This window comes from Aulonocara sp. 'chitande type north' Nkhata Bay, linkage group LG13 (assembly GCF_057382095.1).
Source record: "Aulonocara sp. 'chitande type north' Nkhata Bay isolate Kocher_YH1m ecotype deep benthic linkage group LG13, A_spYH_male_GT1.1, whole genome shotgun sequence".
NCBI classification, from domain to species: domain Eukaryota; kingdom Metazoa; phylum Chordata; class Actinopteri; order Cichliformes; family Cichlidae; genus Aulonocara; species Aulonocara sp. 'chitande type north' Nkhata Bay.
The window spans coordinates 30208880-30233775 of NC_141356.1; the positions used below are offsets into that span (position 1 = coordinate 30208880).

The 24896-nt window shown below is 39.1% G+C and overlaps 1 protein-coding gene across 13 annotated transcripts in view; it reads left to right on the forward strand.

Moving 5' to 3' along the window:
* The window catches only part of LOC147316365 (neurexin-1a), a 278541-nt gene that overhangs the window by 232803 nt on the left and 20842 nt on the right, over window positions 1–24896 (forward strand). For 12 of the 13 annotated variants that reach the window (XM_086259802.1, XM_086259805.1, XM_086259808.1 and 9 more), the window contains 3 exons: window positions 1026–1197; window positions 6937–7026; window positions 8444–8763. In XM_086259802.1, the coding sequence (XP_086115928.1) occupies window positions 1026–1197; window positions 6937–7026; window positions 8444–8763 (582 nt within the window). The remainder of the gene's footprint in view (window positions 1–1025; window positions 1198–6936; window positions 7027–8443; window positions 8764–24896) is intronic. The other variant, XM_086259812.1, reaches the window with a different exon arrangement.

Here is a 24896-nt window from a genome sequence, read left to right on the forward strand (position 1 = left end):
GGCATCACGTGAATCAATCATGTGAAGGAGTCTGCGGCTAAGCTGGAAAAAACTTCCCTTGAGACTTTTGCTTAATTTTTCTGCTCTTAAGTTTTTTTAAGTCACTGTAAAGATGCCAGTGTTCAAGCACTGATTCAGTCTAACAAAGGGCTCACAATCAGTCATATCATTCAGGACTGAATGTGTTTGTGCGATGGATGAATGGGTGAATGAAATAAATAGCATACTGCATGTTTATTGTACTTTAAAAAACAAGATGTCAGCATCGTGCAGAGGGCATCAGCCAGCACACAGCATATGCAGCTCAAGGGAAAACTTAACAAATAACCCTATAATTGCCTGAAGTGATTTTTTTGACACAACAAAAGACACAATGCACATATTTGTGTTTTATTTTTTGTTTCTTTTTTTTTTCGAAGACTGCAACTTCCAGGAGTGATACCACATCCGAGAAAAACACATATGTTGTGTTGATACGGCTGCCAGTGCAATAATCCAAACAGCCATACAGTAATCTGTCTTATGGTCAACCCAGCAGGTCTTGTAGTTTAATAAATAGACACTAAATTATATTAAACATTGTATATGCAGAGCTAACAAAAGTTCCAATAAGCACGTTTTGAAAAGTACACCTGATTACCCCTTTATGAGAAAAGCCATGCTAACGACTTCATTCATAGTTTCATTGTGTTTTCTTAGTCCATACTGATGTACAATGAAAAATTTCAGCTGATACTTTTTTTAAAATATTTTTTTCTTTTTACTGGATTCTCATAGCACTACTCATTTATAAAGTAGTTAAAAAAATAAAATAAAATAAAGTAGTTAGTGTTAATTCATTATAAAAAGTGAAAGTGCTTAAAGAATTATAGGCCACTGGCCTGATTGTCTTATAAAAATCACAGCTCTCTACCTTCCTGAAACCACCTGCTCTAATTTCGCTACAGTCCCTTAGCAATACTGTTCACAACAATGTTTACTGATTACTAAAAAAGAAAGTGTTTTTTGTGTTCTTCTCTTTTCAGGAGAAAGGAAACATTGCCGTTGTATTTAATGTCGGTACAGATGACATTAATATTGAGGAGACGTCAAAGTTTGTAAATGATGGAAAGTACCATATAGTGAAGTTTACGAGGAGTGGGGGTAATGCCACTCTGCAGGTGGATGACCTGCCAGTCATTGAGCGCTACCCCACAGGTGAGTCACCCACTTTGCCTTTAATTACATCTGCCGCCTCCTAGAGGCGATAAAATGACCCAGATATTATCAAGCAAGCTATTAAAGCCTTATCTGTTAGGATGTTCTTATGTTGACTTGGCATGTGCTTTAATTGCTTTTTATGTTTCGGTTTCCAGCAGCTTTTGAGAGTAAACACCAGTGTTGTTGAGTTGTCTTTTCACGAAATCTTTGATCTTTGTGGTGCATCAATCTGATAAACCCGAGGGCTGATAGACTCCTATATGTCTGCCTACAAGTACAACCACCCAACCTGTCTACATGTCTGCATTACATCCCCCATATACCTAATTGTCAATGCACAGTGTATACTCACAGTAACCCAAATCATTAGACAATCCACAGACAAATTACCAGTTTTTTGTAGCAAGTAATTGTGTGCGGTTTCAGTATTTATGTGTCTGCCAATATAGCAGATTGATTGAATTAAGGTCACCGGGGAGACGGACCTGTAATAACACTGTCAAAGTAAATCTGTTGCTTACTCACAATTAAATACCAGATGATCAGCTTCATTACGGCATCTTGTTTAGACATAAAAATACACTTTGATATTAATAATTTTCACAGCATACACTACAATTACTCACAGACTAAAAGCAAGCCGGATTAATTTTCCTGGCCCATAGTGTTACTAATAATTTAAATTGTGTAACACTTCTCATAAACACAGTTTACATGACAGTAGAGGATGAATTTGGTAATTACTGCCCTGTGTAATAGGCATTTAGTAACTGAAAAAGAGTAATGTATTTTAGTAGTTTAACATTATAAGAGTGGAATAGTTTTGCTGGCACTTTCTTTTATAGTTTACTGGTTACTGATGATGTAATATACTGTGGACTCAATGTTGTGAGGGAATCTTTTGATCGATTGGGGGAAAAAAACAAAGCAATCTCTGTGTCAACACATTTGTGAGAGGAAATCTGTAGTAATCTAACTCAGCAACAACTCAACAACACTGGTATATTTGTGTAGAATGTATGCAGAATATAGAGTAGAATATACAGATATTGATGCTTCTGCCTGTGTTGTTGAACTTGATGACATTTTTAACTTGTTAAAGGCTTTGACAAAAGCTATAGATGAATAAAGGAGTGCGTAAATGACTGTTGAGAATGCAAACAGCAAAATTACTGTATGGACACGTGTAGTGGTTTTTTTTGTTGTTGTTGTTGTTGTTTTCTTATTTGTTTTTTTTCCCATGAGAGAAAAAACTGCAGCACTAAATGCAAAACATTTGTTAGATTTTGAGCACGCATAAAATGAGTGGGCAACCAGACAAACAGAAGACAAATTGAACCTGTCGCTCCTCTTTTGCATAATGTTTGGTGACCTTTTTAGCTATGACCAGTGCATTCATCCAAATGAAAGATGGTTTTTATGACTTGGACTCAACCCTCCCTGCTTGCCTCAGGTGGAAAAGAGAAACTAATGGCTTTTGACATGTTGTGGATAGGGCCGAATATACAGCAGGGTTAAATTCCCGCATCCCGTCTCAGTCTTCAAACGACAAACACCCGCAGACCAGCGAAATGATACATACTCGTACTCATGTCATGCAGATAAATTCAAAGAAGTTGGCGAAAACAACTTGTTGTTGTTGTTGTTGTTGTTGTTGTTGTTGTATACATCAGTGGTGATATTATACAGACAAAGGTTTGCTGCTATGCATTTTTCAACAATGTACATTACATTACAACACATATTTGGTAGTAGAAAGTCATGCAGTACTGCAGAAAATCATAAGAATGATACAAGACTGTCCTGTTATGCTAAGTGATGAGTTATAACTGCTGCAGGGAAAAGTGACCTATCTCATCCCCACCAATCATGCGTCAGTGACAATGCCAAGTCCAGCTACCTTATTAAGCTCGTTGCAGACTAATTACATCTAATCACAATTACTGCGCAGTTCCTCCCTGCACCCCCAGCACACAAAGCTATTATTCTCTCAGCTCGCCTGTAGTTTGATTAGTATCCATGTATGCCTCTAATAATAGCAGCCCTCAGCCACTCTTAGGCCACTCACAGATCAACAATGATTATAATAAGAGTAGACAGCAAAGATAAAAATGATGGCTAGAGAGTGAGAAAGATAGAGAGGAGGAGTTTATAGGGGAGGGAGCGATCGTTCTTAAAGCAAGGAAATAATTGCTTCGCCAGAGCCTCTATTGCTGCCCTGGTAATCTCATTAAAAAGTCTCGTACTGCATACTTATGGGTCATTAAAAGTCTTTAGTACAATTATTAGAATCTAAAATGCAAAATACACATGCAGACACACAACTAGGCGACTATTTGTTGTAGTTTAGCTCTCCTTCTTTTATCCTGTCTCTGCCTTCATTCTGCATCACACACAAAAGGCTCAGCAGCAACAAAAAGAAGGGAAAAAAAATCAACCCCTTCTCCTGAGCCTTGGCCATGGAAGTAATACCATCACAATGGTGCTGCCAGGCCTGCAGGGTACAGTGCAGTGTCCTATCGGAGCACCCAATGAACACACGCTGCACACAAAGATAATGGAGAAGTCCCTGGCCTTATTCTTTTACTGTTATCAGAGCGTGGTGCACTTACAGAGCTCACCGTCTCTCACTCCACTCTCCGAGCTCCGAGTTCGCTCTTTTCCTGTCCTTTTTACCTCTATCTGTCCACGTCTGCCTCCGTGTCGATCTCACCCCCTGTCCTCTTTTTCCCGCTTGTGGTGTGGAGTCTGATTTATGGGATACAAGGGAAGGATGGTTAGCTTTATCCATCAAAGCCCCGTCCTATCTGCTCTGGTTTTACCTTTGTTCTATCCGTGAGCTTATTGAGCCTATTGTGCAAGCTCTCAACACCGAGGATATTTTAAAAATAGCGCAGTTAGAGAAAAGGGAGGGCAGAATAATAAAAATAATAGTGCGATTTGTGTAGGTTCCTCCTTTTTTTTGTTCTTTTTTAATTCTCCCGGCTCCATGAACAGAGGAAGCATTTGCATATTTGTTCATTTAATGTGGTGAGTGTCCTAGGGCTTGTAATGAGATAAAGCTCCCACCTTATCTGACCACTTTATTAACAAAAAAAAAAAGAATACAAGCGAGCGAGGGTAAAGCAGGTCGGTTGGGATGGCTCAGCTGAATCGCTGCTGTCTGGCAGAGGAGATAAGCCAGGCTGTCCCACACCAAACCAAATCACCACTCAGCAGCAGTCACAGGCGCCGCTCACAGGCAGGATGAATGGGCTCTGTTGCTGCATCAAAGCCCAGGGGATAGCATTGTTTAACACTTCGGTGTCCCACAGTGGGAATCAATACACGATCAGACCTTGATTATATGCACACTTAATTAACCTCAGTATAAGGATAGACTCAGTGTGCCATGGGGTACGTAGCCAAACAGATAAAGCGCAGCCGTCTTTGAAAATGGAGCATGTTTTTGCACAAAAGTAGAGGATTTTGGCACAGTGGCACGCTGTGTGTGAGGATAAGTGTGCATGAATATGTGTGCGTGCTTCTTGGGTATCTATGCGCCTGGAGCTGACACTCCTCTGTGCCTTTCTATTAGTTTCCTTGCATACTTCTTCAACAAACTGTCATCTGCGCTAAAACTCTGACACCAACATGTAAGCCTATACTAAAACTATTTTTTGAATAAAGCTTAGAATACATCAAAAACACGTCATACTGCAACCATCAAGTAACTTATATAGCATAGTCAGAAATGAGCATTAATCAATGAACATCATTTAAAAAAGGAAGGTATTAATGGGTGTTTCTCTTTTTCACTCTAAACTCAGATGTCCTCGCTGTCCTCGCAACAGCTGTAGGATAAATGTTCTCCAGGGCCCCGTTTGATGCTGACCTCTCCTCAGATGAGGTGTCAGAGTAGCAGGGAATGGTGAGGTGACATAACCAACACCCCATGACTAAGAAATGGAGATGACAGGAATTGACAAAGCCCTCAAATGTTCCATTGCAACAGCAATGAAGAATTATTCATTAATTTATCACATTCAAAATGATAGGAAGCACAGCTGTGTCTGCGTTTGTGCATGCTTGACTCAACAAATGTGCTATTTACTCCTGCTTGAGTGACGTATGCTAAAAACTGCACTACACGACTTCTCGAGGAGCTCATTAAGTCCTCTTTTTTTAGTGAAACAAGTTGAGTAGTCACAGTTAAGTTTCACAAGAAATGACAAATTGAAGTTGACATGCATTTGCAAGTTTACAAGTTTAAAATACTTTTTAAGAAAAATGTAGAAAAAGTGCAGAAACTTGATGTATGTGCTCTACAAGAGAGTTTGTCCATTACAAACTTCATCTTCCTTCCTAAACCAGTCCTATCAAATGTTACCCATTACCTTCCTGTGTGGGTTTGCTGTAATCTGGACTGTATCTGTCCAATCAGCATAAAGGAAAAGTGTTGCTAAATCTTCTTCACAATGCTATGTGCTCCACCCAGGCACGGTCATCCGCAACCAAATTTCATTAGGGGTATAGATAAGATTCAAACTGGGTTTTTTTCTTGTTTAGCTGGTCTTCAACAGTAATTCAAGCTGATGTGATTAAAAAATATATTTTTATGTATGCTCTTACTTATAAGATCTTTTATTAGAAGAGGTGTGCGTCTTTTACAAGGTTACCTCCTTTTCTTAGCAGACCTCTCCTCTAAGAAGCTATTCTCCACCGAATCATTGTTAGCTACCGGATCTTTTATCTGCCAGAACTGAATTAATATAGTTGATGGAACAAACATTGTCAATCTGCCAGAAGAATGGGGCTGACTGAATTCAATCTCAGCAGACAATACCAGGGGAAAAGCACTCAGAGACAGTGCCACTTTGCTGAAAGTCTTCTGTTCTGGAGAGGTTATTGGCGTTGACAAAAGGGTGATGCAGAGTTTGCCCTCATTAATGCCAAAGTGCCCCTCCAATACAGAGTGTCGTTTTTTTGTAGCTCTTCTTTCTCATTTATGTCACTTATTTGACTTTATGCTCTAAAAACACTTGACTGTCATTGAAACACATGTATGCGATGCTACACTCGGTCAAGCTTGTGACTTTTTCTTCTTTATGACTTGTAGCTTTTGTCAAAGCCATGTTCTTGAAGGTTTACAGTGTATGTATCTACTTTGTCTTCTGATTTCTCTCTGATTAGAAGCGTTAGAGAATTTACTGTTAGGTTTTATATGGCAAATAGTTTATTATTACTTGTCAATTAGTGTTTTTATAAATGGGGTGGGCATTTGTAATATGTGAAAGTTAAATGGTTCTCTCCTTTAAACCATAAACGGTTTATTTAATAATAAATTCAAATGATGTTCCTTTTTGAAGCTGTATAAATGTAACCAGTTTAAAAGTCAGATAAAAACAGAGGGAAATGATAAATGGGGATGGAAATATTGGGTAAAGATATTGTAATGGATGTATAAATTTGTGATTTTGGTTGGTTTTTAACATAGGTTTATTAACTTAGATGAAACATTTATATGCTAGTCCTCTTATTTTCAATTAATATAGGCCTAATTTGTTGGTTAAAATTAAAATAAAAAGAGTGAAGTTTGGTCAAATAATGTTTTAGTTAATACTGTTTTTTTAAACATACAAAACGTTTTTAAATATAAAAACCTTGTGCAGTTGTATAGCTCTAGCATTAAGTATGGATATTTAACCTTTGACCTTACAGATTGTAACCAATGAAATGTCTCTTTAAACTTTAAAGGCAACAATGATAACGAACGCCTGGCGATTGCTAGACAGCGAATCCCATACCGACTTGGTCGAGTAGTTGACGAATGGCTACTCGACAAAGGTAAAAAACCTGATTAAAATTTTAAATAAAATAATTTGATCATAACCAAGTTGTAGCATTATTTTGTAAATAATAAACCTTAAAAATAAATGTTCAGTAAAACTTTAAAATTAAAATGATTTGAACAGTTAAATTTAGTTTTTTTTATAATAATGTATTCATTTTATAGATGTAAGCTTTTTTTAATACGTGTTTATTGTCAACTTACGGTTAAAGGGACTGTAAATATGAATATAAATCCACTTACTGAAGTAATATCAGCATTTTTAAAATGTCTATAAATTCATGTCGCTTTTTGCTGTAAACATAAATTACAAATTAAAAGTTCTACATCAGTTGTTCATTCGTTGCTAAGTGTTATTTTGAAACACTTTTGAAACATGCATTTACAGTACAGCACATTACTTTAGTGTCATTTGATCTATTTTGATTAAACTGTTAGCAAAGATAAATAGTGTGCAATATCAATTGGCATCAGCATTTTGAGTCCCTTTAACATATATTGTAAATATATATACATATATATATATATGTATGCAGGACTTTAGATCAAAGAACTGTAACATAAAACAAGCTGAGTGCATGCTTTGTTTTTTTGTTTCGATTTTCTTTATTTTTTTTCTTGTAGTTAAATACCTAATTTCTATCTTCACTCAATGTGAAATTAGCGTTCTGCTTTTTTTTAATATTAATTCTTTTTTTTTCAGTTTTCCATTGAAATTGTGTCATAAAAAGTTCTGTTTTAAATTTCATTTCTTTCCAACCATTTTTATTTTTGTTTGTTTGTTTTAATTTGGTTGCTTTTGCTAAAAGGATGAACAATAACAGTGAAGTGTCTCTTGCCTCCTGTGAGAACCTTCCAGTCCACTTCTCACAGACTGCAGCCACACATGAAGCTTTCTTGTTTTTCTTCTTTTTTTCATGCTTTCGAGGTCCATAAATGCTAAAATTTGAAGAAAAAATTGAAAGATAACTTAGTTACATATATCTTTTTAGCTTTGTTATCCAATTTTGTTCAGTTTTATTTCCAGGCAATTTCCTGCAAACAAATGATCCATTTAGTCCTTTCAAGATTATGTTATCATATGTTTTATGTAGTTAAATCTATTGCATTCCCATAACAGTGCTACTTTTTCTTAATCTTTTTTTCCATGCCATTCCAGATTAGACTGACCTTTTAGCAAAGCTACATTGATTTTCTATATCCTGTGTTTATACTTTATGTTTTTCTTTTCATAGGCATCTCATCGTTTAACTACAATAAATTAACAGGGTTTGCTCTACAACCCGTAATTTATTGTTCTCATTAGCCACTGGGCAAAAAAATCAGTCTTTCTGTTCTTTTATCTTGCTTTGTAAAAGTGGCCGAGTCCACAGTTCAACATTCTTGTATATATGTAACATTGTTTTCCCGCAGGGCGACAGCTTACAATCTTCAACAGCCAAACCACTATACAGATTGGGGGCTGGGAGCGAGATCGCAGTCGATCCTTTCAGGGCCAGCTTTCAGGCCTCTACTATAATGGCTTGAAGGTCTTCAACATGGCCGCAGAGGGGGATCCCAATATAAGGATCCAAGGCAGTGTGCGGCTTGTGGGGGAGTCACCCTCCTCTATCACCCCACAGTCAAGTACCACAGCCAATCGCTCAGAGACATCCACATCCATCATGGAGATCACCACCACCACAGCGTCCAGCAGGAGAGTAAAGCTGACAACACCACGAGAGCCTCAGCAAGTAAGATCTCTTTTAAATAATTCTTTTTCAAGTCTCTTCTTTTCCATGTCTATACTCTGTTTGATCCTTATTGTAATGCTCTCAATGCAAAGTAATGCATAGAAAGTTAAGCGCATCCTGGATTAATATAGTACGTTTCATCGTGACAGCCACGTGAAGAATGCTCCATTTTATTTCGCCCGTCATGCGTTTTTTTTCTCCTTGAGGCCTCCGCCCTAAAAACTGAGGGAAAATAAGCACATTGTTTCACAATTGGGAGCTGCAACACACTGTTGAGCATTGCTCCTGTTTGCAATCAGATATGGCCCCATGAGGTGTGTCTGTGTTACAGTGATAACCATCATCGAGGTCCTCCATCATCTTTATCGGTCCTGCATGAGTGGTGCAGCATCTGCTGGAGCATATTACTTCTCAGATGTCACAATGTGGGACTAAACAATGCAACGCGAAATATGTGTCCTATCCAATGGAGTGGTGATCAGACCATTCTTGCATAGTCTCTGCCAAAAACAGAAGACATTGCATTTTAAACGCCTCACAATACATCAGCAGCCATGAACTGGAAATGAAAAACACTTGAAAAATGAACTGTCATGCCTTTTAGAATACTTTTACCATTGTTTCACTCACATCCACATCATCAAGTATGCACATCATATTTATGAATTTTAATTCACTCACATAGTTTTGTGTTTTCTTATGACCGCTGCATTCTTTGTGCATTAGCTTATACTTGAGTTAGAGTACAGATCTGTATACCCAAATAAAATAAACAAATTGGGATAATATTTACTATACCTTAGTTGTGTAGTACTCGTATTTTTTCTACAACCTTGCCAAGTATATTTTGTGAATGATTGGTGCGACTGTGTAATTATTTTATCAAAGGGCAATCCATTCACTCTTAATTTGAAATTTCAGTTGGCTAGCTGTGGCCCTTTTCATCTTGTGTTTTCCTAGCTGTAAGCTGAGCAGATTGATGTTGTGGGGATCCCCAAGAAGTCTTATCCTATTATTAGTATTATGCACAAGCTGCAAAACAAAACACGGACTAACATGAAAAAACCTAAGATGGACACAGTCTAGGATTGAATGATATACAGTTAAGAGACAGCTATTTGCTCTATTTATTGTCACAAATTATGTACTGTATATTTTCCTAATGTAAGCAAGAAAGTGTGAGTGTGCCTGTTTTGCAAAGCTCTCTGCCCCTAACTGGTGGATTCTGTCCCACGGGCCCAGTTTTGCTCATGTGTTATAGATGTTTTAAAAAATGTAAATTGGGAATTTAAGTCTTCTCCTTTAAATTGGACTGAATTTAAAAGCCATGTCAGTGATTCTGGAAGACCTGCTTAATTGACAATACATGTTACTATATATTCTCATATAGGTCATTAAAAGGAAGAGTTGCAGTGGCTGTATTTCGTTTTCACAGCATAAACAAGACTGGAATGTTGGAAATGCTTTCATGTTTTGTTGGTACAAAACGAAACTAGAAGCAGCATGACCCAGGGGACGGTTTCAAGTTGTATAAACAATCAAAAGCCAGCCTCACCTCACTAATTGGAGAAATGTGCTTAAACTGAGCCAAAGCTACTCTGTGATAGTTTTCAAAATTAATTGGGCATTTTACATTATATTAAACGCTCACAGCAAAAAAAGAAAAGGGGGGTTGGGTGGAACATGAACTGAATGCATGCAAAGTTAAAGTGATTGTCAAAATTTCAAATAATTTGAGGGTCAGATGTATTAAAAGCATGCATAGCTGCTGTAAGCTAAAACATCCCTTAGATCAGAGCTGTTACAAATATATTTTAAAATAATTTTTGGATTAGTCGCGTTGGGTACAGGGAGATCATAGCATCCCGAGGAGTGGTGGATTTAACTTCACTGAAAAATCTTCACACAAATGATTTGATTTTAATTCCTCTTTGTATAACTTGTCTGTCTTCACAGTTTCACTGAGACAACAGTTAATAGACGCATGCCTCAGTCTATTTTAAAAGAAAACGTCTGAGTGCCTTCACAGTGTAACAGTGATGACTTTCATTGTTAAAAAGAAACCCATTTAATTAGTTTTCACATTAGGCCTATTGTTGTCTTCATCTAAAAATTAGTGTGAAAACGCCTTTAACCTTTAACGTTGATGCATCTGTGAAAGCAAAATTAAGCTCTTTACTGCGAAATATCAGCTATATTTAATCAAACAGCAAATTAAAATATCACGCTGTTCTGTAACGTTAGCAGACTACTAAACCCACTGCTCATTTTATGAAATGACAGACTCCTACAGATAACATGCACCTTACCTTCGACTTAGCGCAGTAAAGATTATACATTACCTCTTGTCACCTAACTCTCTCTGACCTGAGACCGGCATAATAGTTTGTGCAAGGGTCCGCAGTTGCTGACAAATAATACAATCATAAATATTGATCCGCGTGGAATGGCTTTCTCTCGGACTCAGCATGGTTCCTGAACCGTTGCAATAGCGTGTAATGCAGGTGAAATATCAGACAATAGACTATAATTATATCCCAGCTCCATGCGGTGATATAAATTGCCACCAAGGAACCAAGAGATTGGCAGAAAGGAATAGCCTTGATAGGATGGATGCCCCTTTTTTCCTTGGCCTTTTCATCTGGAGTTAAAAAAGGTGATTTAAAGGACCATGACAAATTAGAAGTATAGCAAATTACAAAGAGAGGCATTATGTGCAAGGCATCTGGAAACATAGATAACTGACATTATGCTATTTTGTTAATGGGATTCTGCTTTACTGTTTTTATCAATAACAATTAACCTTGTGGAAAGTAGATGTATAGTTATTATTGTTGAGCAGTGTCCAGATCATCTTATTGTTATTGTTTTAAAAGTATACAGTATGTATGGCTGCAAGGCTTAAGGTTGATTAGTGGTGATGCATATTCATATTTAGAGACAGGCATTGTATCATCGTGTTATGCTGCAAGCTCACCTATAAGGTGGTAAAGAAGGACTGGAAGTAAGAAAATAGTCAAGTCAACTAAAGAGCGGTTCAGCGATGTAGGTGGAGAGATGAATGAGGCATGCAAAAATGTGTGCATTGGGAGATGTCAACGCGTTCGGTTTGATTCAATGTGACAGCCTTCCTATGGCGAGCTCCTGCGGTACGACATTACTGTCTCAGGACACTACAGTAAAAAGAGATGGTGCATTCACTGTCCTTTCTGTTGAATAGTCAGCATTTATTCATTGTCCAGCTGTTCCATCTCCCCTCTGATGTCGAATGCAATTCACCGAATGCTTTTATATCCTAAGAGCCTCACATTACTGGGACACATACATTTTTAGTATGGCAGGTCCCAGTGGATATAAAATGGCTAACGCAGGCAGTGGCAGTATCAGGCTATAACCACTGAACCTCGGTGAAAAAGGTGCTCTGGAAAATGCCGGCCAGACTGTCAAAAGGAGCAGTTGGATCCAAAATATTAAGAAAAACATATCTGAGACCTTTTATACACATGCCTAGCGATGCGAAGTGATGACTCAAATCACAAAAAAAGTGTAGTTAGATTTGTAAGTGGCTGCAACCTACAGCACTAAATTTCTTAGGAAAGTAGCAGCAATAGCCTTCATAATGTAACTTAGGATGGTGCAATCCATCCAGTCTTTTATTATTTGACTGGATTATTAATAAATGGCCCTGAGCAAGGTACCGTCCCTACACACTGCTCCCCGGGCGCCTGCTTAGTGGGCTGCCCACTGCTTCACTGAGTGAATGGGTCAAATGCAGAGAAAAAACAAGTAATTTCCCCATGGGGATCAATAAAGTATCCATTATTATTATTATTATTATTATTATTATTATTATTAATGTCTTATGCTTACCTCATATGGTCGTTCATACTCAATACCTACCTAATAAACAGAATGTCTGTATTCGGCCATGCAGCCCTGCTGTGCACATGTTGTGAAAATTCAAGCACAGTGAAACCTTTCAGTGACATCGGCTCTGCAGACTTAGGGTGTGTCTTCTTGCCTCGGCCTGGTTACTTCCTAGGGGGAAGATCCTGCTAGTGGTCATTATAATAATGATTTTAAAGGGTCTGTCTTCTCAGGTGCCCTATCAAAAATGCTTGACTGGGGTTATATGGTGATTGAATGCCGAAGGCCTTGACTTATGGGTAACATTACATTATAGTCATTCTTCTCAAGTCACTGGGTGTCCACACTTGCTTTATTAACACGGCTATTATCGTCTTAGAGCACACTGGCATAATCAGGAAAGAAGTTCACCATGGGAAAAAAGCTAATGAGTCAGAATTGTTATTTTAATTGTGATACAAATTTTACATCTGCCTAAAACATAATTGGATTAATACAAATTTTAGGGCCACTCCAGTACAAAAGAACCAGATATGATCTTGTTTTTATTTTGATCATACGATCAATCTGACGAGCTTCCCCGACCAAGATATTAAACGCTTGGGTGTCAGATTGTGGCTTGTGAGGAGAAGGGAGCTGATTGTAAGCACTGGACTGTCGTGTTTTGATAAAGTGTCTGCTCCCTGCAGTGGTGCCTGGTAACATCCAATTAAACAGTAATGAACTTGTGTAAGCTTTCGCAAACAACGGCACAGCTTTCACTTGTCAGATTTGAACTATTTTAAATCCATCTTCATTTTTGTCCCACTCAGTCCCCTAACCCTTTCCACCAATTACTGAACAGAGCTGAACTTTGTGTAAATTGAAAAAAAGAGATATTGTGTGTGTGTGTGTGTGCACGTATGTTTTTATATGTACTGATGTCCTTTTGACCCCAAGCTGCCCACACACAGAGGTCTAAAGGTAAAACTAGCAGCCAGTGGTCAGGCACTGCTCAGTGTTTGTAAATTAGATCTTTTCAGTATCATCTCCTCCTTAATAAAAACATTTAAATATGTCTGATGGCAGTTTGGGATATAACAGCATCTTAAATAAGAAATAATTATTCGTACTTAGTTAATGCTTCATTCAAACCACTGAGTACTGAATGCTATTTACCTACCAGCTCCAAAAAGAAAAGAATAGAAAAAAGAACAAAGGGGGGAAACAAAAAGATAAATACTGCTATCTACCAGAGCCATTGAGTGCTTGTGACAGTGATGGATCCTCACCTGCACCGCTCTGTATTATCAACCCTGGCCAGTGCATATATATATAAATCTCTGAAGCTTTCCTAGTGTGGGGCTGCCATCCACCATCCACCAATGTTGTCCTCCAGCAACATCCTCCAGAGTTGGTAATGGCTGCAGGGGAGACACAAGGACACAATCTTCCAGCAGAAATATGTACAGTTCAAAGCCATGTTACACATATGTGACCTTCAGTTTGGTATAAAGAACCTCTAGTTTCTTTCTATTGGTTTTACATATGGTGGTTCAATTTTCTGAAGCTTGTTTTTTCCTTTCGCATACATTAGAAAATGGAGAAAACGTAAAAGGTTCATAATAATATAAGTAGGACACACTGTCTGGCATCCATGATTATAAGAACTAATTTTGTGTCAGGCCATACGGGAGATGTTAAGCTTTTCCCCTAAAGAAATGAAAACTTTTACCTAATGATGGCGCTAAAAGAAAACTCACAGGATTGCTCAAGTCATTTAAATTTCTGCTCTAGGGACCTTTAATATCAGATATGGGAAAACCTTACAGAAACATAGCAGTAATTTTGGATGTCATATGACATTTCACGCTTGCTATGTTTCTTTCATAACCTTTTTGCATTGTACAATTTCAGTTTTATAGCTTGTTGCTGGTGAAAAATCAAGAAATGCAGATTATAGCCTGTTCCTAGGGAGAATGAATGGCCAGTATGTCACATCATTGCCACCAAATAGCCAATTGCCCCCACTATTTCTGAATTAACCCTGGGTGAGGTGGGTGTAATGGCCATTCAGAGGAAGCGAGGAACATTCAAAACACATTGTGTGGGCCATTTCATTTGCACTCACAGCACATGGTTCAGTTCCAGCTGAACTGGCTTATAGTGGCTCTGTTTATCTTGGTCCCTGAGACAAGGGGCCAAAACCTGACCTCGCTATAATTCTCAGGGATAATCGAAGATTTGACATGCTGCACTGCTACACCTTTAGTGTGGTGTTTGGCTACCTTCTTGCCTCCCTTGCTGACTCTCACAGAACACACTATAATTACCTTAGTGTCACAAAAATCTTGCGGTGAAAAATCTTCTGTAACTTACTACTCAATGACTGCTCAGTCTGCACCTTCTTTTATTTAATTAACATCCTTGCACTATGTGTCTTTATTGTGTTTTATACTACCTCACCGCGTGGTTTATATTGGTAGGAATAATTGTTTTACAAATTGAGGCTAGAATAAGTCTTTAAAGCCAAGATTTAAGACCAATCACGCATGTGTCCCTATTCAGACAGACGTCTGGAGTTTGATTGAGATTGTGCTTCTTTAATTATCCTGCAAATGATGCTAAATCTTGTTCTTCTGTCTTCATTTAGTTTGAGATACATGATAACTGCCTTCACATTTTTTATATAAATTCGAATAAGTCTTTATAAATCTTAATATGGGTATCATTCTGAATCAATTGTCTGAAATTTGTCATCAGTAGTTCAATTGCGCAGTTTCATGTTACAGCTCCCATCCCAGTTTAAGATCATAAATGTCCAGTTAACGGCGATGAAAAAGTATTTCACTGTGTCGCCTTTTTTTTTCTCAGTGCACTAATGAAGCTGATGTGGCTCCAGTATTAAAATTAAACTTTTTTAGGTCACTTACCACTCCTTTTTTTTGGTCTTTTATAACAAAGAATAAACAACAAGAGCCATAACAAGCTGTCACTTGGAGCTTCCCATAAACAGAAACAGTTGCTGTTCTTATGATGGAGAAGACGGAGGTGGAACATCATGTCTGAGCATTTCTTAAGAGAAGAATTGCAGCTGTGTAGAATTTGATTACTGCTCACTGTTCAGTGGAAAACATGACTTGTATTACACTGAAACAGACTTCATTGCACTATGAAAACACTATATACTGCTATAATGTTACTGTTGCTGTTTCATTTCTTTCCATAACAAATTCAAACTATTCTGGCATATAGTAAGTCCATTTTACTTATATAGCACACTTAAAACCAACGTGCTATACAATACAAGCAAACAATAAATAGTAAAAATAAATAAAGTTTTCCTAATATTCTCTCCACATAGAGTTTCAAAGATCAGCAGTTTCTGAAAGCTTGACAAAAAAGCTTTGTCTTCAGCTTAGACCTGAAGACAGTCACAGTTGATGCTTGTCTCAGGTCATTTGGGAGATTATTCCAGAGTCTCAGAATAACGACAGCGCAAGTACAAAATGGTTTTGTACAGATTGGGAAGCAGACATTAAGGATCTATCCAAAATTGTGTATGGATGCACTTATTTACCACATTTGCAGGTGCAAGTCCATTCATGACTTTAAATACAATCAGTGCCACTTTATATTAGATTCGCTAATGCACGGGGAGCTAGTGTAAGGCTGCTAATACTAGAGTAATGTAATTTCACTTTTACATTTTACATAGCATGAATAACTTGTATGTAACTATAACGTGAATATATTTGTATAAATATAACTTAATATAACATGTTTAAACTGAGTTTGGTATGTCCTCTTAAGCAGTGCTAAAGTTAAGTTTTGTAACACACTCAACAAGTGGGAATAGAATAATAGAAAAAAAGCAGAGCCTGTAAAAACAGAGCCTTTACTTAGAGATTATTACATTTGTATAGTCAAAGTAGGTAATCGGTCCATTTACCTGTTATGAAATCAGCCTTTTTGCTTTTTATCCTGGCCGTCTTCTCTAAAAGGGATGAGGTCATCAGTTGTCTCTCGCACGTTACGGAGCAGCACACGCTGACAACAGCATAGTAAGTTTGCTTTTGATTGACGGGTTTTCACAGTGCAACTACTGTAAAATTAATGTCACTGCTGTCAAACATGGGATATTATTTATTTTTTAAGCTACATTTCTTTAAGCACTAATAAATTCATACAACAGATACTTAAAAATCCGTGCAGCTTTTTCTTCAAACAGATGTAGGGATGCTACACATGTGGATCCACTGCCAATGGATCGTATACATATATAAATATAAATAAAGCATTATCATTACAGTATCAGATAGATATTACGCATGACTTTTTCACAAAAATTCAGCTCATTGAAGTTTTAAATCTTTATGAAAAGTAATTACATCTTCACACAATATACCTAATCAGAGCCTGTTTCTCTCTTTTATTGATATTTCGAGACTGGGTAGAAACAAATGGGAAGTTACTGATTTGTAAAATAATTAAATTTTTTTCTATCTAGTTTCCTTTTCATATTTGTATCGGGAATTGTTTGTCACTTTCTTAACCAAGTGGAACTGTTTCCTTCAACTCATCTAGAGGCAGATCTCATTGTAAAATGAAAACCAGCCAACCCTTTTTTCCCCCCTTAAATTTTGCATTTGTGCGCTTTTCAATTAGAAAAACAGACACATGCATAGAGAACTGAGAGGTTACTAAGGAAACAGAGGATGTTCTCCATTAATAAACGAGAGTGATTATTCAGCAACAGTGCAGCCATGTTGGATGAGTCTTATTTCATTCCAGATATTAAACCAAACTGTCTCATGGACCTACAAACATACTGCAGTGTTTAGTGTGAGTGTCAGCGCCCTGTAAGGTTGTGTTCAATTATTCAGAGAAAGAAAACATCCTCGGGATAAGATTTCCCCTGCAATGCAGATATATGGGATTGAACGTCATGCTACCGAGATACTATAAGCTTGAGGATAAAGTAATAGGTATCAAAGATCTTACTTCACTGACAGGTCCGCTATTGATTTTTCTAAGTTTATTATCTTTTCTATATCTTATTAAAAATCCTGCTACCACCACCTGCTATGGAATAAAAGGAAAAGCACTAGTGGATAATACAACTCCAATGATTTCACGAGAGCAGAATTAGGTTGAACACGTGATGTGGAGATGGACAGCTCTCCTCTGCAGCACTTGTTTGTGTCCTCCCCCACCTTCTCCCTAAAGTCAGTTGCCTGTTGTTTTTTTGGTGGTCCTGGAGTGCGCTGCCCCAGACCCCATCATGGTTTTGTGCCCACCCAGTGCTGACAGATGGCACAGAAGGTAACGCCGTGGACCTGCAGTGGCCCGAGCCCTGTGACGTTCACTCCCAGCAACAGACCATATCCATCATCTCACGCTCACCAGGGGCTATTATAGAAACTGCCCTTCAACATTGTGTTGTAGAGTCCATGTGACTCACTGATCCAGTCCACCTTATCGGGGGTACATGCCAGCTTGTCGACACGTGTTGGCTTGATTTGATGAATGCTTGTATTATTCGAGAGCTGACAGCAGAGACAGGCTCGACTGCACCAGGAAGACGATCGTCACATTAGCCAGCTGAGACAGGACGTCGCGTCTTCCTTTGATGATTTATTTGGAATTAGTTTTTTTTTCTAAAGTTGTTTCAGCCAAGTTTATCATCGTGCCGTTATTAAAGGACTGAAAAAAAGAAAGCATGTTTACTTTTGCAGGTTTCACACTAACTGCCAGCAGTGCTGAGAAATACAGATTGTTCCACTAAGACAGTTTGGATGACAAGAATGAAACCTACGCAGTGTGAATGTCGTCTCTGTTGTTTGTTAAAGGCTGGCTCTTGTGACAGCTTTACAGCTTGTTTTATAGACCACATTGTTGTCTCTTAGGACCTTTGCTTTTATGATTTGTATACAGAATATAGTCCTAGGCAAACTGTTGTACACAAGAGACAAATTTGTCCTACAGTGTGTTGCCCCCACCTGCAAGATTCGGAGATCAGCTAGTTTACATTAACATTCATGAACACGAGCTCTGTGCCAACTGCTCGTCGAGCTATGCAGAGCTCCCTCTATTTTTAAAAGTAATTTTACGCAAAGCAAATAGAAAGTGTTCGGCACAAACTGGCATCCATAAAAGCTCCTTTATTAATGAATGCAAGTAGTGCTAGTCAAATTTGACATTTTCATTCTCACCGAAGAGAAATCACATGCTTCCTCTGTCCTCGGATGAAGCCAGTAAATTTTCCTTTCGGGTGTATAAAACAAATGCAGTGTACCTCAAACTTGATAACGGTTTGGTAATTGAGTCTACAGCTATAGCGAGCGTTAGATTAGCATCATAATGTATACATTTCAATTTCAAGATGGCTAGCTGTGTTCAGGGAGCAGCCATCTTGGCACTTGATAAGTACGATAAAGGCAGTTTAGGGATGGACTGGAACACAATATGAAGTAATATCATTACCAGATTAAATTAAGATAAAACAAATTCCAGATGCTGCAGAAATAAAATAAAGAACGCTGCATGCCTGCAGATAAAGCCTTTTAGCTTGTCACACAAGTGGACATGAGACAAAGGGCAATGGAGAATGGAGAAATTGGTTCGGGAAGGAGGTAAATTCATTTGAAGTAAGAGTTTAACATTTTGAAAACTAGATTTGTTTGTTTTCTTTGAGAGAGTAAGATCAGAAGATTGATAATACTCTTGTGTATGTAAAAGAAACTCAAAGCTAAATACCATAAATGAGGGGGGAAAAGACCAATCTTGGATGTTTTAATCTGCACAAAAGAAGATGTGATGTTCTGTGTGAGTTGTTCTCGACAAAGTGCAATAACTACCACAGAAGTGCTTTTACATTTCCATTACGCTATGATATCTTTTGATAGACTCAAGATATTTGTTCCCCTTTGTGTGCAGTCATTGTGCAAACTATAAAGTCTTTACAAGCCGAGAGCTGCAGGAAATGACAGGTCAAGTAAAAAAAAAAATTGATAATTTATTAAGAGAAAATCTAGCCATGAATTGCAGTCCTGAACTCTGGCACAACAGCATTGCTGCAGGGATGGATTAGTGATGAAAAATCAATTGTGCTTGAGAGAGTTGATAAACGATTTCCACCTGATTTTTATTGCAGTGTGGTTTTTGTTTCCTTTGTGCCGAACCAGAGCCTCGCTCATTAGCTTGTAGCGCTCGCGCTCACCCCTTTGTGAATGACAAATCCCCACCTGGAATACAAGAATCAGATTATGGTGATGCTCTCTGGGAGCTACAGGTGACCTGGTGTGCTGTTGTAGGGCAAAGCTGCTCTTCCTCCTTCCTCATGTCATGTTTTTGCAAACGTTACACTTGGGAATTAGACCTCAGTACATTCATCTCAGCAATGATGGCATCTATATTAGGATGACAAATTTGTTCCTGTCACCTCACGAGGGACTGGGACTGCATGTCAAGATGCAGGTAAAGTCAGGAAGGCAGTGATTTGTGGCCAAGCTGCGTATCTCTTCCCACTCCTGCAATCGCTTTCTCAAAACACGCACAGGCACATGCTTAGTTTTGCCATCTATTTTTAGACTTTGAGGAAAATATGAAAATGAAGAATTGTATGGTCTCTTCGGATTGAAACAAACTACGTTCCCCACAATCACAAGCATTTGTGGTTAGCATTTAGATAGAAAGCACCGTGATTACAAGCCATTCTCTGGTAATTGTTATGCTTCCCTTATTCCTCAGCTTATCCTTAGTGTATGATATTCCTCCTGGGCAGTTCCCTGCTCTCAGGCCAGATTACTACCAAGGCGAGGTAGAGGCACGCACAGAGCTCCAGATTCGATTTCAGATAACGAAAATATCAGGGCATCCAGAGGGAAAAATGCTTCAGTGCAGACAGATTTCATTTATCTGAGAAGTGTGAAAGCAAGGATAAGGGGGAGGCACAAAGTCAACCATGTAATATACTTCTATGGAGCTCTGTTTATGCATAGGCATGAGAAAGAAGAAATGAGAGAACATGAGGGGGGAGCGTAGGAGGCAGATAGCAGCAGATAGTGTCTTATGAATATCATATTAAGATTTTATCATTTAGAGCATGTAGCTAACAGAAGGCATCCAGCCTTCTCCCGTGTAATCGGCTCGGAGCTGTCTACTACATGGCAGCAGTTCAATATGCGCTCTCTCAGCGCTGTGAGTTGACTACAGGCATCCGTCCATATTGTGTGCACATTATTTATACGTCTCCAGTAATAAAAAAACAAGCACCATGTTTAATTGGAATCAAAATATCAACTGTTTATCGTACGTCGTGCAGGATGTCTGATGTTGTCTGGGGGGGGATGAATTAGGCACCAGTCACACATGGTTCACTCTGAGTCAGTGACTGACATGGTGAGAGTGTGACGCAGACGCTGACTGGGAAATGGACTTCATGTCTCCTCCCACGCAGCCACAACTTTCCTGGTTCTTTTTGGTGGCTGAGCCATATCACGCGCTGCGGTAAGTTCTGAGGGCCGTGCAGATGACTGTTTCTGGGAAATAAGCAGAACGGGGTCCTTGGGGGGAGGGGGGGTGTGGGGGGGCTTGAGGAATATCTACAAAGCGGTGCCTTCGAGCAGCCACATTAAAAGGAGTCATCTCACCGCAGTGTTCTCGGGTCCCTGAGAGGCAGTATGTTTAATGAGGGCAGATGCATGTGTACATTTTAAAGCAGCTCTGTAATTACTTCATATCTACACTGTCTTGTACTGTACACCTTTACACTTTACGCATTAGCTCCTTCGTGTTCCTGCACATCACTCTCGTAAATGCAGCCTGTGTTTTACACAGCAGAAGCTGTTGTAGTTCTATTGACCGAACTCCAAGTTCACCTGCCACTGCTCGCTTATTCATTGCTTTTCTAGTAGCTAAATATGTCCATCCCCCCTGACTGTCCTTATGCAATGAGAACACTAACATGCATGCCTTAATAATAACCAAATAAAAGTTTTTAAATCCCTATTCCGAGTTCATCTTAACTGAGAATATGTGCACGTCTCCGTGTGACGCTGTACTCGTGTTTCCACACTGCACGCGGTGGATGCACCAGGAGGGTGAAGCTGCCTCCCAGCATCTTGTTCAGTTGTCTGGGATGCAGCGTTGTAAGCCTTGAGGAAGATGTATGGCAAGACAGGAACATGTGGGTACCAGGGGAGGAGACGGGAGTGCCTCTGACCACTCTTTTTTTAATGACACTCCCTTACTCAGCCCGAGGTCCAGTTGCAGCAGCAGCTGCTCCGTTTTAAGTAAAGCAAAGCCTTTCTCTCAGAAATGCACAGCGTCTCAAAACAGAGCAAGGAAAGACATGCAGCTTACCACCACGGCCATTTTTTACATTATGGAATATACAACAAATCAAAGCCATAGTTAAAAAGTCCTGTAAGGTGATTTTTTTTCTTTACAAATCTTGTTCACATTTAAAAGAATTATGAAAGCCATTGCATAAAGTCTCGATTTACTGCTTATCACTTTGAACAATTACACGATGTGACGCTTTGATTCTGTGTTCATTAAATTAGGTGATGTTAAAAAAGTCAGAATTGCTTTTAAGGCCGGTTTTGTTTAGCATAAAATTATGAGGATGGGATATATTTTTAAAATTAACTTTTGCCTAAAAACTTTAATGAATTGTATATTTTTATATCCATTTTGTATATCGATAAACAGCTCACTTTTTCCTTAGGTATTTGTTCTCTTTTGTTCATCACTGTACTGTGAGGCACGGTGGCAAACTGTGGCATCACCACGTAACCCTTGTGTCAGCGCCTTTCTTAAATAGCTGTTAAAGATCAAGATGTCAGGAACACGGTGTTCAGAATTTATACAGTACCTATCCCACCAGTGTTTGCTGCACAGCTGCAATAGTGATAATGCCATTCCATTGTCTTTCAGCCTTGCGAGTCTGTATCTGTGCGAGTCCACGAGGTTGACAGCTTGGCAGGCCAGCAGTAGGAAGAGTGTGGGCGAAGGCCAGGCAATACACTGAGCTGAACTCACAGTCTGAGAGGCCCACACGCCTTCATTATTCAGTTGGAATCTATTGAGCATCTGGGACTAAATTATTCATCAACATCGACCTAGTTCCAGGGTGCTAAGTTAGATACTTGGATGTCATCAGGCGTTCTGATAAGACCTGCTGCTGCAGTGTGATATCTGCCAATACAGAGTATGTGCCTGGATCACAAAGAGTACTAGCCATTACTTGAGTTTTATACTGTGTAGTTTTGAACAACTGAGCCTGTAGGTGCTTTGGGCTCAATGTAAGAATGGGGAGTAATTTCTTCATCCCATTTCTAACTACGAGGCCTTTCTATCTGCTGTCCCGTCGCCTTCTTCCGCCTCTTTCACTGCGCCACTAATGATGTGTTGCTGCAAGACTGAAGCTTAGGACAACAAACTCCTCCCAATTAGTCTGTGCACACAACAACTCTGGCCAGTTATGGACCCTAGCAGGCCATTGTCAGTGTAAAGCATGTCAGCGTGAGCACGGGAAATAATTGCACATTGTTGTGAGCAGGATCATGCAGACAATACTGATTTCAGATTCTTTAGGATACGCTTTTTGTTTGTATACACTAGAGAGGTCCCAAAACCTTTTATGCACCACCGACCAATTTATGTCCGACAATTTATGTCCGGCCTTTACGGTGTCGCAGATAAATACAACAAAATAAAAACCAGTACCAGTACCAAAAAAAGAAGAAAAAAAGACCCAGGGAAACCGAGTTAATGATAAAAAATGATTAAAAAAAAAATGCTGAAAACCGATAAAAACCCTGAAAACCATAAATTTCACACCCGAGCCTCAACTCTCGCGGCCCAGTACCAAATGACTCATGGACTGGTACTGGTCTGTGGCCCGGGGGTAAAGTGTCTACTGTACTGATTGAGGCTTTCGTCTTTTAAACATTGTGTGATGCTTTGTGTTTGATCTTATTTAACTATACATTTAATCCCCCGCCCCCCCAAAAAAAGTAGTTTGTGATCATTCTTGGCTTCTCTGGCTTTTTATTAGCACTATTCATGTGCAGTTAAGCAGGTTTTAAAAACCACACGGTGTATGCTACAGCCTATGGGCTCACAGTACATTTTCAGATATATATATTCATAAAACAGTCACTTTTGGGTCGACTGTGAGTTCAGTGTGGACATTAATGTTATGAAATTAACTTTTTTTATTTTGAGTAATCCATCACCTGCAGCAGTGTATTAATCTCGTGCTGTTGATGGGCTCACCTCAGATGTTCTTTGACTGAAATTTGGTCTTTTTTTGGAGTCTACTTCCTGCTACATGATGCTACAGGAATTTTTGCTGAGAATAATTTATTAGCCTTGCAATAGCTCTGTAGCTAGCCACCAGGTAGCACGATGTAGCCTTAAAAACAGGCTTTAAATTTTCAAAATCTAATCTAATTTAATTTAAGAAGCGTGTGGAAAAACCAAGGTGCAAAATAACTGCCCATGAACTGAGAAAAGTCAAGCGTGCAGCTGCCAAGATGCCACTTGCCACCAGTTTGGCCATATTTCAGAGCTGCAACGTCACTGGAGTGCCCAAAAGCACAAGGTGTGCGATACTCAGAGACATGGCCAAGGTAAGAAAGGCTGAAAGACGACCACCACTGAACAAGACACACAAGCTGAAACGTCAAGACTGGGCCAAGAAATATCTCAAGACTGGTTTTTCTAAGGTTTTATGGACTGATGAAATGAGAGTGAGTCTTGATGGGCCCGTGGCTGGATTGGTAAAGGGCAGAGAGCTCCAGTCCGACTCAGACGCCAGCAAGGTGGAGGTGGAGTACTGGTTTGGGCTGGTATCATCAAAGATGAGCTTGTGGGCCTTTTCGGGTTGAGGATGGAGTCAAGCTCAACTCCCAGTCCTACTGCCAGTTTCTGGAAGACACCTTCTTCAAGCAGTGGTACAGGAAGAAGTCTGCATCCTTCAAGAAAAACATGATTTTCATGCAGGACAATGCTCCATCACACGCGTCCAAGTACTCCACAGCGTGGCTGGCAAGAAAGGGTATAAAAGAAGAAAAACTAATGGAACCTGTGGTCCATCATCAAATGTGAGATTTACAAGGAGGGAAAACAGTACACCTCTCTGAACAGTGTCTGGGAGGCTGTGGTTGCTGCTGCACGCAATGTTGATGGTGAACAGATCAAAACACTGACAGAATCCATGGATGGCAGGCTTTTGAGTGTCCTTGCAAAGAAAGGTGGCTATATTGGTCGCTGAT